Source organism: Dermacentor andersoni, chromosome 7 (genome assembly GCF_023375885.2).
Source record: "Dermacentor andersoni chromosome 7, qqDerAnde1_hic_scaffold, whole genome shotgun sequence".
NCBI classification, from domain to species: Eukaryota; Metazoa; Arthropoda; class Arachnida; order Ixodida; family Ixodidae; genus Dermacentor; species Dermacentor andersoni.
The window spans coordinates 149,419,062-149,436,088 of NC_092820.1; the positions used below are offsets into that span (position 1 = coordinate 149,419,062).

At 46.7% G+C, this 17,027-nt stretch overlaps 1 protein-coding gene across 2 annotated transcripts in view; it reads right to left on the reverse strand.

Annotated features, from left to right (window-relative positions):
• LOC126533624 (serine/threonine-protein kinase VRK1-like) overlaps positions 1–17,027 on the reverse strand; it is a 42,647-nt gene that overhangs the window by 19,874 nt on the left and 5,746 nt on the right. For both annotated transcript variants that reach the window (XM_050180787.2, XM_050180786.3), the window contains exons 2-9: positions 15,957–16,120; positions 15,223–15,369; positions 12,403–12,458; positions 12,256–12,325; positions 11,075–11,271; positions 9,117–9,215; positions 2,238–2,367; positions 217–337 (exon numbers count right to left, since the gene is read on the reverse strand). In XM_050180787.2, the coding sequence (XP_050036744.1) occupies positions 217–337; positions 2,238–2,367; positions 9,117–9,215; positions 11,075–11,271; positions 12,256–12,325; positions 12,403–12,458; positions 15,223–15,369; positions 15,957–16,005 (869 nt within the window). In that variant the 5' untranslated portion in view covers positions 16,006–16,120. The remainder of the gene's footprint in view (positions 1–216; positions 338–2,237; positions 2,368–9,116; positions 9,216–11,074; positions 11,272–12,255; positions 12,326–12,402; positions 12,459–15,222; positions 15,370–15,956; positions 16,121–17,027) is intronic.

The following is a 17,027-nucleotide window of genomic DNA, read 5'->3' on the forward strand; positions in this document are numbered from 1 at the left end:
CCATTTTTGTTTTGGTGTCCCGCACCCGCATCCCGCAGCAAACGCGGGATGAAAAAAAAATTTTTTTTTCTCGCGGGAAATTTAACCCGCGTAATGATCGCACCCCTGAATTTGCGTCAATTTTGCTGACAAAAAAGTGCGATCATTATGCGAGTAAATACGGTAGTTAGCGAGATCATTGGTGCCCTATTTCAATCAAGTGACTGAATAGCCTACCCGCACTTCTGCTGGCTGACATACTCGGGGTCCTTGAGGTTGTCCTCCCAGGGCAATCTACAACAGAGCCATTGCAGCAGGTTGTACCCCAGGATCTCCATGTCTCCCCTCCGAGAGTGTGCTAATGGGAAGAAAAAGTTCATGCTTGAAGGGCAAATGCACTGACAGCAATAGCAAATATTGTTGGACAAAGTGAGGTCTGTAATTTTTTGGGAAGTATAAATTGCAGCAAACATTTGCTTACTACCCGAAGAAGCATGGTTACATGCATGCATTCACACACACAAACAGGTCTGACTTGCCGTCGCAATGCTAGCATGACAAGGAGCACCGGCAGCAGGGAACACGCGCGTGATTGCCATCACACAACATTTCTTTCTGCTGCTAGCTTCCGATTCCAACTCAAATTACGCAACCTCTAACACTAGGTGCGCGGAAAGACGGCAAGCGTGAAGCCACCAGCCATCCTGTCACGTGATAGTGAGCCCTGCCTGCGATTTTTGGCAAGACTTAACCCCGCATTTTCAAATGATTCTCGACCTGAAGCTCTTCCCTTCACAGAGCCGAGCACAGCACCGGCCCACAGCTTAAAAAAGATGCTACGCTTTTCAAGAATTGCTGTAGGATGTGATTGAAGTGCAGTGACCACTTTTGTTGAGAGGCAGCGCTGCCAGTTGTTTTCTTGAGTCGAGGCGGAGTGTTCGAGTGGAGCAGTGTTCTAGAATAAGTTAATTAGTGAGCTCAGTTATGATCGATTCCAGCGATTCTAAGGGAGCACTAATGAATTTCGCTGACCTGTGTGTAATACCAACATTCCCTCTATTGGAGCCAGAGATTGGCCAGTATGATGCTTGACACTGCCCTCTGTCCAACAGCTCAATACGTGTAAGCTCAATGAACGCAGCCCCCACTTTACCGATCAAGAAGTGTTTCTTGTTTTTCTCGCGTAATGATCGCACCCTGGACTTGCTACCGTGAAGTAGGAGACACACAGTACGATTCGGCATCTGACAGGTGTCCGACACTTTGTTGGACGACGAACCGTACCATGTCACCTACTTTTATTTCGATAGGAATTATATGGCCACTTCAGGAGCATTTTTGTTGTCGCCGTCGCTGAGTGCCGCATGGCGTAGCTGTGAGTGAAAAGCACGTGAGGGAAGCCAATGGTCGTGGCTCAATCTCGCACGCCATCTTTCGTCACACAAAAGGCCCCGCGGGGAAGGGCAGGGAGGGACAGTGGCGTTTTACTCTGGCAGCTACAGTGGATCGCACAGCCGTGGCCGAGGGGCGCCGACGATCGTGGCTGATTCTCCCGTGTACAACGGAGGAAAGCGGGAAGGAAACATGTAGTCTTCTGTTGTGTGCATGGCGCCGGGGGTAGGGGATGGAGGGGCAGGTGCGTAATGATTCACTCCGGCAGCAAGCAACTGTGCATTGTGTGGCCGCGACGCGCCCTATCTTCAAAGCGATCCGAGTCGGAGGCCTAGTTGATAGCGGCTCACACCTCTGTGTGTGCTGCGTTCTCACCGCTGAGTTTGGGTTGAAGCGAATGTTTGCAAGTTTATACGGCCGGCAAAACTACTATCCTTACTTGGCGTAGCTGCATGCACATTTGCGACTGCAATCGATAGTTCTCATTTCGGGCAAAACCGACTTTTTGAGAGATGGCCGCGGGAGGCCTCAAAATTTACCCCACATAACGAATGCAGCCCCCAACTTTGCACATATTTTTCTGGAAAAGTGCGTTCGCTGTGCGAGTACATACAGTACATCAACAAACAAGTTTGAGCCCACCTAAATGGCGAGACAGAGAAAAGCAAAGAATGCACATTAAATAAAAATAAAAGCAAAGCACAAGAGTTTAAGCTGCAAAGCAAATGGAACAAAGGCAATCCTGCAAGTAACTCAAGAAAACAGACCTGAAATCTGTTTGCCATAAGTGGAAGTGGGCTCTTTTGTTACTATCTCTTTTGGCCAACATGATGACCTCTAGCCAAGCTTCAAAAGGGGCTACTTACCACCAATGTGGGCATCCCGACTTGTGAACTCAATGGTGCCATCGTGCGCCTTCCGGAGATCTTCCTTGTATTCTTTGTGCTTGCCGTTTTGGTTGTACCGACAGGCCAAACCGAAATCTACCAGATACACCTAGCCAGAGGAGGAAAATTCTCCTTCAGGCAACAGACACCCAAGAAAGCACAGCACATAACAAAATTGAAGAAAACGAGACTGTGCGGGTAGGGGCAAAGGAAACGCAACCATAACCTTGGCACAAGTCTAACAACTTCAGGCCTCACAAGTTTGATTGAAGATACAGCTCGGCATAGGAAATGGCTCTTCTGTAAGCAACACACCTACAGCTTAGCTAGTGCTGAAGTTCCGGCCCAAAATATTGAAGCAATGTTGTGATCACAATTTAGTTTTTGTCATGTAAATTGACATCATCATCATCATCATCAGCTTGTTTTATGTCCACTGCAGGACGAAGGCCTCTGCCTGCAATCTCCAATTAGCCCTGTCCTGTGCCAACCGATTCCAATTAGCGCCCGCGAATTTCCTAATTTTATCGCTACACCTAGTCTTCTGCTGCCCTCGTCTGCGTTTCCTTTCTCTTGGTACCCATTCTGTAACCCTAATGGTCCAACGGTTATCTAACCGGTGTAATACATGACCTGCCCAGCTCCTTTTTTTTTTCTCTCTTGATGTCAATTAGAATATCGCCTATACCCGTTTGCTCTCTGATCCAAAGCACTCTCTTTCTGTCTCATAACATTATGCCTACCAATCTTCATTCTATCACTCTTTGCGCAGTCCTTAACTTGTTCTCAAGCTTCTTTGTCAGTCTCCAAGTCTCTGCCCCATATGTTAGCACTGGTAAAATGCACTTTCCTTTTCAATGATAATGGTAAGCTTCCAGTCAGGAGATGACAATGTCTGCCGTATGTAATCCAACCCATTTTTATTCTTCTATGAATTTCCTTCTAGTGGTCAGGGTTCCCTGTGATTAATTGACCTAGGTAAACGTACTCCTTCACAGACTCTAGAGGCTAACTGGCAATCTTGAACTTTTCTTCCCTTGCCCGTCTATTCACCATTACCTTTGTTCTTCTGCATATTAATCTTCAACCCCACTCTTAAACTCTCTCTGTTAAGGTCCTCAATCATTTGTTGTAACTCGTCTGCATTGTTGCTGAATAGAACAATGTCATCGGCAAACCGAAGGCTGCAGAGATATTCGCCGTCGATCTTTACTGCTACGCTGCTACGCCTTCCCAGTTAAATAGCATGAAAACTTCCAAGCACACAGTGAGTAGCATTGGAGAGATTGTGTCTCCCTGTCTGACCCCTTTCTTTATAGGTAACTTCCTGCTTTTCTTGTCTAGAATTAAGGTAGCCATAGAACCTCTGTAGATATTTTCCAAGGTATTTACGCAAGCGTTCTGTACTCCTTGATTACGTAATGCCTCTACAACTGATGGTATCTCTACTGAATCAAATGCCTTTTCGTAATCTATGAAAGCCAATTAGAGAGACTTATTGTACTCTGCGGATTTCTCGGTAACCTGATTAATGACATGGATGTGATCCATTGTAGAGTATCCCTTCCTGAAGCCAGCCTGTTCCCTTGGTTGACTAAAGTCCAGTGTTGCCCTTATTTCTATTGGAGATTATTTTGGTAAATATTTTGGTAATAATTTGGTAAAGATTGACAACAGTCATTTGAAATACAGTGTGGACAAACAATAAAAGGTAATGCTTCGAAGAAGAAAAAAAATGAAAAGTAGCCATCAAAACACTCGTATGTTGCTGTCCGACTTATAAGACAGGAACATGAAAACAAGTCCTGCAATATTACAACGCCTAACAACAGCTCCACAAGCTGCGTGTGAAAGGAAAGAGAACGCCGAGTCAGCCCGCCACAGCCAGGAGCGACCACACAAACGAAAACAGGTCCACTGTGGGAATCCACTGTGCTGCTTCCTGCTATTGCATCACAACCTAACGGGCAGAGGAAGTATGGTTGGTGGGTTGATGCGTATACAGTAGAACCCCGCTGTTACGTTCCTCACTGCTGCGTTTCCCCGGCTGCTACGTCGTTTTCATCCGGTCCCAGCATAGCTTCCACAGGATCCAATGTATAAGGAACCCCGCTGTTACGTAGTAGCTGTGAAAACGTTCCCGCATGATGCGTCGCAACCCGAACCCACCTGGGCTAAAGTAGGCAACGCGCTCCAACCGCCACTTTGGCTTTTGACGAGTTTTGACCGGGCTTGGCTATGGAACCGGCTGCAAGAAGCCGCACGCCAGTTCGAGAGGCTGCCACTAGGTGGCAATTCGTGAAAAATGCTCTCACTATCATCACTGTGATTACGGTCGCCACGTGGTTTGTTGGACGGGTCGACTCACGGAGGAAGGAAACTCAGGAGAGGCTCAGACGTCACTCTTTGTGAAGCTATAGCTAAAGGGAAGCTGGAAGTTGGCGTTGCTCCACCTATCGGGCCAGCTCTCCTCTTTTGTTTACATTTCTCGCGAAACCACGCCGCGCTGCGCGCAACCGGGCTGCTCGGACGCACGCGCTGCGCAGCAATACTAAACAATCGTTAGCACGTTAGCATGATTACGCCAAAGAGGGCAAAATTTCCCGCGGATATTCCTTCGTCCGTTGCCATTGCCGTGGCGACGATGAGGAGCACGAGCCACATGATGCCGGGGAGTTGCCAAATCCTAGCTTTGGAGAAGCCGTCGCGGCTCTGGACCTCCTCCGCAGGTACGTCGCACCTCACAGCGACGCTGACAGCAATGTGGCTTTCCAGGCTATTGAGAAACGTGTGGCGATTTCTAGCGAGCGAAAGAAACGGCAAGCCACCATTCTAGACTTTTTAAAATTCTAAGCGCACTCTGTGGAAATATATTGTCTATAGTTGAAGCTGCACTTTTTTCATTCATTTTCGGAGCTTTCCTCACTGTTGCGTTTTCCCGGCTGTTACGTTTTTTTTCCTCGGTCCGGTGAAAAACGTATGAACGGGGTTCCACTGTACTCGAAATTTACAGTACTTGCTAGACAAAGCACTGTTTATGGTAAGTCCACCTCCAAAATTTGCCTCAATTTTTGTACTCATAGCTCGTGCGACTACCTGCATTGTATTTTTTTTCCCTTTACCTTTTTTTTTGTACCATGCCCAAATTTCTGTTCTTGTGGATTACTTTAAAGGGGGAAGCGGGGATGAGATCGCGATTTTCGCGAAAAAAATCGATTTTTGAAAAGTACGCTTTTCAGAATCTACAGCATCATTTCTATCTTGTACTGAAATATTTCACCGAAAAACAAACTCTAAGCACTTAAAATAAATATATTTGTCGGTGCCGGCGTCCACAAATCCGCCCGAAATCGCGAAAAAGCCGCGAAGTTCAACGCGCGACTGCTCGGCTTTCCCGCCACGGAGCGCCGCCATTTTGGTATCGTTGGAAAGCCCGACTCTTTGACTCTTTGTCCCAGCCCTTCCCTTCCTTCCCTGCCAGCCAGCAAGCGCACAAAAAAAGAAAAACAGGAGAGTGGCAGCACGGAGCAGCCAATGGCTGCCGCGCCCCGATTGGCTCTGCGCCGCGGCTCGTTGTAAGGCGCCTCCTCATTGGTCGACGCCGCGCCATAATGGCGGCCGAGGCAAGGAGCGCAAGGAGCGTCTGCTTTTGTCCGCTGCTGGGAAGCCTTTCTGGACTTTCCTTCTCTTGTGTTTCGAGGACGTCGGCCACGTGCAATGGATCCGCGCACGTTCGAAAAGAAGTACCGGACGAAGCATGCCTACGGGAAGCGGAAACGCGAGCCCGTCACAGCAAGGAAGAAGCGGCGATTGTCAGCAGGTGGTTCGGCCGAGCCGAGCGTCCGTTCAGAATCGGCGGAGTACGCGCCCAACGTGCTGTGCGATCTCTCGCCCAACGTGCTGCGGGATCTTGCGCCGAGTCGAGCACCAGCCAGCGATAGTGAGACGAACCATGATCTTTTGCCGTCGAAGCGCGGGCGCAGTGTTACTTCACCGGTGACGATCGACATGCCAGTGAGTCTCGCCGTACGCGAGCGTCCCGTCGCAAGTTCGTCCAGCACAGATTACGGAGTGAGCTTGCAGCGGTCATCGCCGCCCGACTGCAGAGCATCGGAGACGCGCTTCCGCGGTGTGTCGTTCAACGCCGAGATGTCTCCGCAGCCAACAACCGCCAGTGAAGGCAGTCCCATGCCATCGACGAGTTCCGGCGCTTCGACGGAGCTGCAACGCGGGCGCACGCTCGCTGCCGCGGATGCGCCGGCGGCCGACCTTGCCGCTCATCGCAGTGTTGACTGTTCGCCCAGTGAACGTCTCACTATTCAAGCTCACCTGGAAACACGATTTGTGTCCGCGGAAACTGCAGAACTGCAAGCGTCGAGAGTTCGCGAATCGCTTCGCGCGGTTTCAGCAACGGAGCGCAAGTTCGGGCTGACTGGCTCACAGGAAAATGCCATTCCCGCACCTCCAGAAGAGGAGTTTATGCTTGTTCAAGTTGCTGCTTTGAACTCGCTGATTGGTTCCCCGCTTTGCCCAACTTGTCAGCAGCCCGGCCTAGCAGTGCACCGCGAGACTGAACTGGGACTAGCTGTGAAGATGGTACTTTCATGCATTTCCTGTGGTAGTACCCTACAGTCTGAGTGGTCCTCACAAAGGAAGAGCGGCTCTAGAGCTTTCGAGGTCAACATCAGAGCTATGCAAGCAATAAAGAGCATTGGGAAAGGACCAACTGCTCTTAATGACTTCTGGGCCACCATGAATGTCTCGCATCGTGGGTTACACCACAAAACATATGATGGGCACCTCAAAAAGACTTTCAAGCCTGCCGCAGCGGCAGCTGCACACAACATCTTCACAGATGCTGTAGAGGCAGTGAAAAAGGTGTACACTGAAATGGAGACAACATTTTCAAAGAACATTACAGTAGTGTATGATGGCACATGGTTGACACGCGGCCACAGCTCCCATACCGGCGTAGGCTGTATAATTGATTTCCATACAGGGCTTGTGTTGGACTGCATAGTTCTGTCCAACTTCTGCCTTGGGTGCAGCCGACAGCCAGCAGAAAGTGACCCCAACTATGCTGAATGGAAGCAGCAACACCAGTGCCAGAAAAACACTGATGTGAATTCTGGAAGAATGGAGGTTGAGGCTGCACTACAGCTCTTCAGGCGCTCCTTGAGCAGAAATGATCTACGTTACACAAACATAGTTTGTGACGGGGACAGCCGCATGTTTCGCACTCTATGTGATGAAGAAGTTTATGGTTTTGTGCAGCTATCTAAAGAGGACTGCATAAATCATGTTAAAAAACGAATGGGGGCTGCACTTCGCTCTTTGGTGGCCAAGGCAAAGAAAGGAGAGCCACTAGGTGGAAAGGGGGGCCTGACACAGCAGCTCATCAAAAAACTGACAAACTACTATGGCCTTGCTCTGCGGAACCACTCGGAAGTCGAGGAAATGCAAAGGGCAGTAATGGCAACGTACTACCACATCACATCAACAGATGATGAGCCCCATCATGAGCTGTGTCCCCCTGGCCCCCTTAGCTGGTGCAACCACCGGTCAGCTGAGGCAGAAGGGCAGCCAGCACCAGCTCACAAGTACAAGCTTTCAGCTAAAGTTGCTGAAGCACTCCTGCCTGTGTACCAGCGCCTCTCAGACCCTCAGTTGCTGGCCCGGTGCAGAGGAGGCAAAACTCAAAACGCGGCTGAGAGTCTCCATTCAGTGATATGGTCACTAGTATCAAAACACCAGCATGCCTCACTGTTTGCTGTGGAAACAGCAGTGCACGAGGCAATTTCAAAGTACAACTCGGGCAGTCTGAAAGCTTATTCAGACCTGTGCACAACATTGGGCCTGCGCCCTGGTGCCCTCTCTCTTCAGCGGGCTGTCGAGAAAGACTCCCAGCGAATGAAGAAGGCACACAAAGTCCATCTCCTGAAAGGACAGAGGGCTAAGAAGTCACCTGCTGCCAAGGACACCAAATTCTACAATGCAGGAGCATTCTAGACAGTGTGTGCCAGTATGGAACTTTGAGGCTTGTTTTCTCAAAAGTTTGTTTTGAGCTTATCACCTCGCTCGTGGAAAGCATAGCACGGCAATGGGAGCACGGATTTTAATCCTGTTTGTTTTGCTGCAATTGGTGAAGTGTGCCTTATGTCAAGACAGTCTCAGATTTACCATTTAGGCTCACCATTTTTTTATTACACAATAATTGGAGCATGATACATTCTAAACATAAAGAGAAGGTGCATACTATATCGTTTAGAAGAAGAGCAGAGAAATTTAAAAAGAAATTAAGAGAATCTTGACTTAGACTATACTTCTTAGTAACTATTAAAAACATTTACAGACCCATAACCCATTTTGCTGTCACGCTAGGCTTTCCACGAGCAAGCAACATGTGAGCAATATATAAATAATGATAAAATAAAAACTACTGAAGATATGATTGTGAAACTTTGCAGCTGTCTGTTTGATGCTATTTCGAACCTGTATGCCAAATTTCATCACTCTAAGATAAAAAATGAAAAAGTTAGTTCCGATCCCCTCATCCCCCCTTAAGCGGCCTCTTCTACGCGAAAGATGTAAATGTATGGGAAGTAGTGAAGTTGACATCCTACTACTTAGGGAATGCCTTTAAAGATTTCTACAAGATTTCGTCATCCGCAATGCTTTGCCATTTACATGGTCACAGGGTAGATAGCAATGTTTCAAAAACTCAGTAGCTTGCTTTGTTCTCCACGAGACGGGACGGGAACGTCTAGTCCAATAACGAGTTCACGTCAACACAGGGAACAGTCAAAGGCTTAACGTCACTAGTAACTGGGTGTTGCAGGTACTTCACATTCTGCTCACCTTGTTTTCGTTGCCTTTGCCATAGCCCAACAGTAGATTGGATGCCTTCACATCAGCGTGGATGTACTCGTAGTTGTGGACATACTCCAAGACATCAATCTGTTTCAGGACAGAGCACAAAGAGATAACGAGGTGTCATAACTGCTTGAGGTGCGGGGGAGCAAACGAAGAGGTTCAGTGCAGAGAAGTGCAGCTATGCTACACTGATTGGAAAATTGTTGGTCGAGATGAAAATGGTGCAAGGAGCAAGAGAATATTGTAGGCATCGGTTGCTTGGTACGCCTGCAGTGCATGAACACGAAACAGACCGATGGGTAGTGCAAGTGCACAGGCCAATCTCCTAAAGTGCTGCACACCTTTGGCCTGTCCTCACCAACGAAGATGGATTGACTGCTTGAAAACTGAACACTCTGAAGCAGCGCCCGAGTTATGAAAGGCTGGTGCGGGAGCAGTTTGGATCAACTTTTGAGTGCAAGTACAGAAGTGTCCTTGCATGACACACCCACAAGAGTGCAGTGGCCACAGTTTGGAATTGAACCCACAGCCTTCGGTTGAGCAGTAGAGCAGCATAGCTACTGAGCTATTGGGGCGAGTGCCTGAATCTGCACTAGATTGCAAAGAGAAACAAGAGGGCAGGGAGCACCCTGGAACAGTGAACTCCACAATTAAATTAAATTATGGAGTTTTATATGCCAAAACCACTTTCTGATTATGACGCACGCCGTAGTAGAGGACTCCGGAAATTTCGACCACCTGGGGTTCTTTAAGGTGCACCTTAATTTAAGTACAGGGGTGTTTTTGCATTTCGCCCCCATCGAAATGCTGCCGCCGTGGCTGGGATTCGATCCCGCGACCTCATGCTCAGCAGCTCTACAATTAATCTTGCACAGCCGATCACAAAAGCTTACAAATTAGATACGAAAAATCTGAACTGTGCAGTTTTAGAACACAGCCTGGTATTAGATTTCCAGCCTATGTCAGCATGCGCAAACAGCTCAGTGTTGCACTCAATTTCACTGGCCACTGTCGTAGACTGCTGGGAAATTTCAATGTTTTCTCAGATCCTGCGGTTTAAAAACTTTTGCAGTTAACTGCACATCAAGCAGGACGTACACTGTTAGAAGAAATGTGAAGGCACACCTCGTTCAGACAGTATCGGAACATGCAACACTACCCTTCGCCGCAAATGCAAAGGCATTGACAAAGTGTGTGAGACAGCAGCTACGTGGTCACTGTTCTCAAACACAAAGATATACCAATGGGTTACACACACAATATGAACAAGCGTGTATTTCCAATAATGGGAAACTTTTAAGAAGTATGCATGACAGCGAACTATGCAGAGCTCTGGGATACAATGTGCATTTCAGACACTTTGGAACACAAGTTTACGAGAACCACGTGCACGCCTGCCAAACCCGTGAACTTTCAAAATTCGTAAGGACACTGTGAAGGAGTGAGAAAGCATGCATTAAAGAAAAAGTTTGTTCTTTGTGGGATACGTATGCACTTTAGTAACAATGATTTATTTTAAATGCAACACAGAGGCAGCCGCAAATTTGGACCAGTAGAGACTGACAATCAACACATTGCTTTATTGTCACAGCGACTTAAGCGACTTTGCTGTTGCCAATTTTGCCCGTTTCGGGAAGTTGTCTGAAGCAAGCATTTCTTGGGGCACGATGTCTTGTACCAAGTTTAGTACCCCTTTTCGGCAACAGAAGTTTGATGGCAACATCGACAGAATCCTGAATCAGCCCAAGTGCAAACTTTATGAAAAAAAAAAAAAAAAAAAAAAAAAATTGGTAGAGTTGGCAGGTATGTGCATGGTAATTGACACTTATCAGGACTGCAAGTTATCGTCAGGGCTAAGTCCCAGCTCATCTGCATGACCATTCTCAGCTAAAGTCATCCGCCTGACCATTCTCGTGGATGGCTAAGAAACAAGGCTTCCTTACCACGCGCATGCCGAGGCTGAAGGCGGTCTTCAAGGGAAGTGTTTTCCCATTCCTATCGAGGACCTTCTGCAGGTCTTCACCAAACCTGTCCATGACCATGAACCGGTACTTTACTCCACCAAGTTCGTGGGACCCAGAACCTCGGAAACGGGGCATGCCAAGGTAATCCAGCTTCCTCTGCTTGACCCATTGCTCAACTGAAAGGCACACAAAGCAATGAGTGAAAATATGCATCTCGTCATCCTCTTACTCAGTCTCATGTAACGAAACTTCCGTTCTAAAAACCACTGTCCCAGAGGCACAGATATCGTCGCTGAGTGCACCTCCCTACTGATGTAATTTGCAGGATGCCGCAAGAAAAGGTTTACCGACACACACCTTGGAACGTGCTTGCTGGCAAGGACATTTGAAGAGCTAACTCAACTTCGAAAAAGTGTGTGTACACATGATACCGCTTCAGTAATAATACTTGGTGCAGTCGGGAGCCATTTAATGAAACTGTTTGTGTCACTACAAATGTTACAAGAACGCTCATACAATCTGCATTGAACACTGCCGTCTTTCTTCTGCTCGCGATGTATAACAATGCTGTCTTGGCTTGCAAATGCAGTGCCTAAAATAACACATGCGAAACATTTATTTTGACTGTCTTTGACACTATTACAAATATCACTTAAATTACCTAGTCACTTTCTGCAAATTGCAAAACCACCTGTCATGCATTTTAACGTAACCAATTGATGTGTTGATTGTCCTATGTCATACATTTATTAAATTATATCTTACCTGGGCCTTGCAACTTGTATTTTTGCTGTTGTAGTGCCCTTCAGAGGGCACACTGTTTTTATAATGTTATCATGTTAACACTTTCAACAGTAAACATTTTTATTGATTGATATATAAAAGCACTACTTTCATGAAATTGCGCAGGACAATAAATATAATGATGCACTTGAAAGCTGCTGATTATCATCAATTCCAAATGACGATATCATTTCCTGTGACGAAACAGCCAAAGTGACACACAATGCAGTGAAGTGCATTCGTGACACAAAATTTGGTCGCTCGAATGGTTCATTCCTTTATGTAGGCTTTTGGCAAATGTGGAAACTTACTTCCTCCAGAAAAAGGCTGGCTGAAGATGGTATGAAGACAAGTTGCCTTTGCAACGAAAAACTTACTCTGTTCAGCTTTTCCCACACGGAGGTAGAAGTTGATCTCTGTGAAAAGCGGCCCGTTGCTATGAGGTTCCTGCGAGGAATAGCACCGCACTTAGCGAACGAACACGCTTCAATGCAAGCTCAAAGTTACAAGGCTGACACACTCACAATTTTGATGACGTAGAGTGCATTGGCGTCCACAGGTTTGGAGACTTCATCAGATGCTGACGGGGGAAAAAAAAAAAAAAGAGAACAGAGGACAGTTTATAGATTCATATACATAAAAAAATATTTGCATAATGTAGACACTTGTTAAGACAAATCCTAATAATTTGAATGGGTTGAAGACCGTAATTTAGCCTTCCCAATTACTCGGTCTGCTTGTATTAAAGATGAACAGGCCTTGCATTCGTAAAACCTTTCATCTCTATCAGATCGATTATCTCGGCATGCTCAAAGTGACGACTTGCTGCAAGTGCCTCGTACAGTGGCCAATGAGGATGTGCTGCTAGTTCAAGTGCTTCATAGAATGTTAGATTTCCACAGTCTTTTCAAGTTTGTTTTAAAGGGTGCCTACTGTGATCAGGCTCGTGAAACTGTCACCCACACGAGACAATTTTAGAGTCAGCCTTCTACAGGGTTGAACACCAGAATACTTTACAGCCTGGGCACATCAGCCCTGCATAATGAGCTGAAAGACTACTGAAAACAGTCAGACTGAAACCCTTATGGCAAAAGAAATGGCATCAGTTGACGGCTGTGCCAGGCGATTCAGAACCATGACAAAAGAAGACAATAACACACAAATGGGTAAGAATAAGGTACTTTATTCAGAACAAGCATAGCACGCAAGAAATACAGAGCTTTGTCCAAAGCTATATGTGCAATTAAGACAAAAGCTGATCATCATGTCCGAGGTCAAAGCACAACCATGTCCAAGGATGTCTCTCACATGATATGAGCTTCTTTTTAAAATATATCAGCAGCCTCCAAGAACAAGAGCCGAGAAACCAATCAATTGCAATTAGAACAATTCCAATATACAACTTTCGGGTTACAGGTAACCAAACACGCGATCTTACAATGCATTTTCATGTTAATTTAACCCCACAGTTCATGACAATCATCAGCTGTCAAAAGAAAAAAAAAGTATTTTGACAAGAAAAAGCGGTGATCAAATAAAAATCAAGGGCAGTGATAAACATAAATACTCCCCCTCCCCCAGACCCCTACCGAGCAGTTCTACATATCAGTGTTTGCTATCCCTTGTTAAGTTAGCTAAATGTTAAAAGCCACAATCAATATGCAAGAAGACAACAGGCCCTGTTACATCAGATGCTGACATAGACCCTCCGCACTGCCTTGAAACAAAGGCACTGTCACAATTTTAGGAAGCTTGTAAGAATACCACAGGTAGCTTCAAAAGTTTCACATGCTCTTATTTAGAAATACACACCTGCCGACATGTGACACTTAATATGCATTAAAATTTTCTGGATATGGCATTCAGCAAGAGGGAGGGAGTGGGGGGGGGGGAAGCACACATACATTTGCAGGATACACAGACATTTATTGAATATTTATCTTTACACGCAGCACATATGCAGCACCTTTGTGGATCAGACGATCAGACTTTTTTTTTTATCTTTCACACCTTGGTTTGGATTAAATCATGGGGTTTTACGTGCAAAAACCACGAATTGGTTATGAGGCAAGCCGTAGTGGGGCACTGCAGAATAATTTGGACCACCAAGGGTTCTTTATCATGCACCTAAATCTAAGCACATGGGCATTTTCACAGTTTGCCCCATCGAAATGTGGCCGCTTTGGCCAGGATTTGATCTCGTGCTTAAGTAAGCTTGCTCAAAGGAGATCTGTTGGGTTTGCTTTCACCATAAGATTGCGAAGAATATGGTCGGCAAGCAACAAAGAAAAGTCAGTCTGGGTCTTGCAGTAGCAAATATCTGTTCACGTTTTACATTACCGCGTGAAACCGATATGGTCAGCAGCGATCCCAAGGAACCGCAGCAATCTGTCCACACCTTTGAGGCTTCCTTCTAGTGCACACGGTATGCATGTCACACCGCGGTTCGTTCAACATGTCAAACAAAAGTTTGCAAGCTCGTGAACTGAACTTCTAATCAAATTTCGTAAATCTTTGCACTAGTGCAGTAAATACTTTATACTGAGCCTAAATCTGTAAATGTTATGGAAAATTTGGGCGTGTGGAAATGTTGGCAGTACAACAGGAAACTAAAGGCAGGTACACAAACAAGTGCTTTTCCTTTCCCCATTCATGCAGTCTGCAGCAGTGGATAACGTACCAACCAACCTCAACACCGTGTGTGCCTACGATATTCTCACAGCGAGGCGAGGTCGGACGGCACACAGGAAGAGCAGCGACTTGACCAAACCCAGGAAGATCCACAGTGTGCGCAGGGAGATGCAGAAGTGCCTTGTCGCAGTGGTTCAACACAGTGGAGCTTGACAAACGTCACCACAACCCGGCACATGCAAGGAAGCCTCACCCACTTGTCTGTGAAAGCTAGACTTTGCATGGCGAGCGTACTTACACAAGTGCCAGCCACAGCCAAAGACGCCTTCCAGCCGCGAGGGAGCAGTAGGCATACCAAAAGTTATGCTTTTTGTTAGTGCCAAGGTGCAGGCGTTCCAAATTTTCACGGTACATACTCACCCAAAACCAACTACCTGCGGCTGATGCCTGGTCGAACTCCATCCACCCTGGGGGTGGACCAAGTCCAACAGGGTGTCACCCAGCCTTCCATGACAACTGGTCTAAGGCTGGAAACCTAGCCATGACTATCCACAACCATGGGGGTGACCCTCTTTTGCTTACTCATTACACAATATCAGCACACTAGATCTAAGGAACCACCACTGTTCCCAGCCATACAAAACAGCGGCACTCCGCATCAAGCAAATCGAGCCGGTGGCCCAAGCTATCCATAACGGGACAATCACACTCACCTAGGTAGATTTCCCCAAATCCGCCCAAGCCCACCGCTTTGCCGAGCCGCCACTGCTTTCTGGAGAGGTCTGTAAGGACCTCACCGGCAGGCAATGGATCTGGTAACCGGTGTCCATTGGCAGCTACCCTGGGTGCTTTCTTCGCAGCTACGAACAGAACATGTCACGTATTATGAGCACAGATTCAAATGCAAATGTGCCGAATACAGCCGAAACAAGCCAAACCATTAGCCATTTGCAACAGTGGCATGATTCAGACACCAAAACGTACATTTACGACTACTCGAGGCTTAGAAACCAGATCCAGAGTGATTATGCATCTCATTAGTATGCGCTTATGTACAGTGGGTGTTGTACACGAGAAAGAGAGAGAGAAGCTGTGCTTAGCGCACAAACAATTTAGAAACTGAAGTGAGACACCCACCTTGCACGTCTCACCTTAGACCATTGTTTCTGAACTGCTTCTGCACTGAACACTAGAAAAATATGTTGCACCAAACAAGGCCAGAACTCAAGGCTTGTAAAGTGTGCACCATTGTTCATGCCACAACTACTTAAAAGAATTAACTGGTGGACAGATATTGCAGAAGCAATAGGTCCCCCCCCCCCATTTTATCCAGTTTGGTCAGAGAGAGAGAGAGACTTTTGTACCATGCCAGTTCAATTAGTGGTAATTCGTTTCCCCCCCCCCCCCCTTGCTTCTGGTTTGGTGTCCAGTTTGTAACAACACTTGCCTTTCTTCTTCGGCAGCTCAGGAGTGCTGGGAGGTGCTCTCTTGGGCATTGCAAGGTTCGCTTGGGGCACTCGGACACTGTGTCACGAGGGTCCACCGTCAAGCATTCAAAGATGAACCAATTTTTGGCTTCCGTACTTTTCACAAACTCCCCGAAGACCAGACCTGCACGAGAACACCATCCGCCAGGCTCAAGTGAAATGCGCAGCACTGCGTTTACTAAAAAATTAAAGGTGAACTGTAACGAAATTTCGCTTTGGCTAAATAAGTTACAAATTAAGAGTGCAGAGTGTCAGACCATTCTCGGCAAAGCTGAAGAGCTGTTAATTGTATGATTCCTTTACCAAACAGCCTTCAGTTGGCGCATAAGCAGATGATGTGTGCACCCGGTGATTAGTGGATATTATGCATATCACAGGCGATGGCCTCCGAGATGTGTGCCGTGGGCGCCCCCCAATCTCGAAGGTCACGGCTGTTTCTCAACATTTTCTTTACATCTGCAGTATTTCCTGCAAGCTCAACTTGGGCTTACATTGACTTGCATTGCTACTTAGTTAATGAGCTGAAAATTGGTTCGCACTGGCAATGCCCTCTGAAACACAGGAAACAGCACAAGTGGTTGTACGACGAATGCCTTAATAGAAGCTCAATAGTAATTCACCACTACAATGCTATGCCAAAAACAAGACTGACAGACCATTCGTGAAATCATAGTATTTTTATGCAAGCTACCAGATTCTACTGAACCTGTGAGCTGCCCAAAACTGAAATACAGGAGCTGCACTTGTGTACTTACAACACTGGCCTTTCCAAGTAGCACGGATTTTTGCAGGCTGTTTTTTTTTAATTACATTTCTTGTCAGTCTATTACATGGGTTGCTCAGATGCAAGAAAAAAAGATGGCTTATGGCTTGCCAAGTTACCATGCCTGCCCATAATCACATCGCTATTTTCCTTAAAGACCCCTTTTGGGGTTACATAAGTGGTGGGGCTTACAAAACGCAGGCCTTTAGAGCGGTCAAAAATATTGATGGGCAGGTTACAGCAGCGACATGATGGGGAAGGCCCTTCC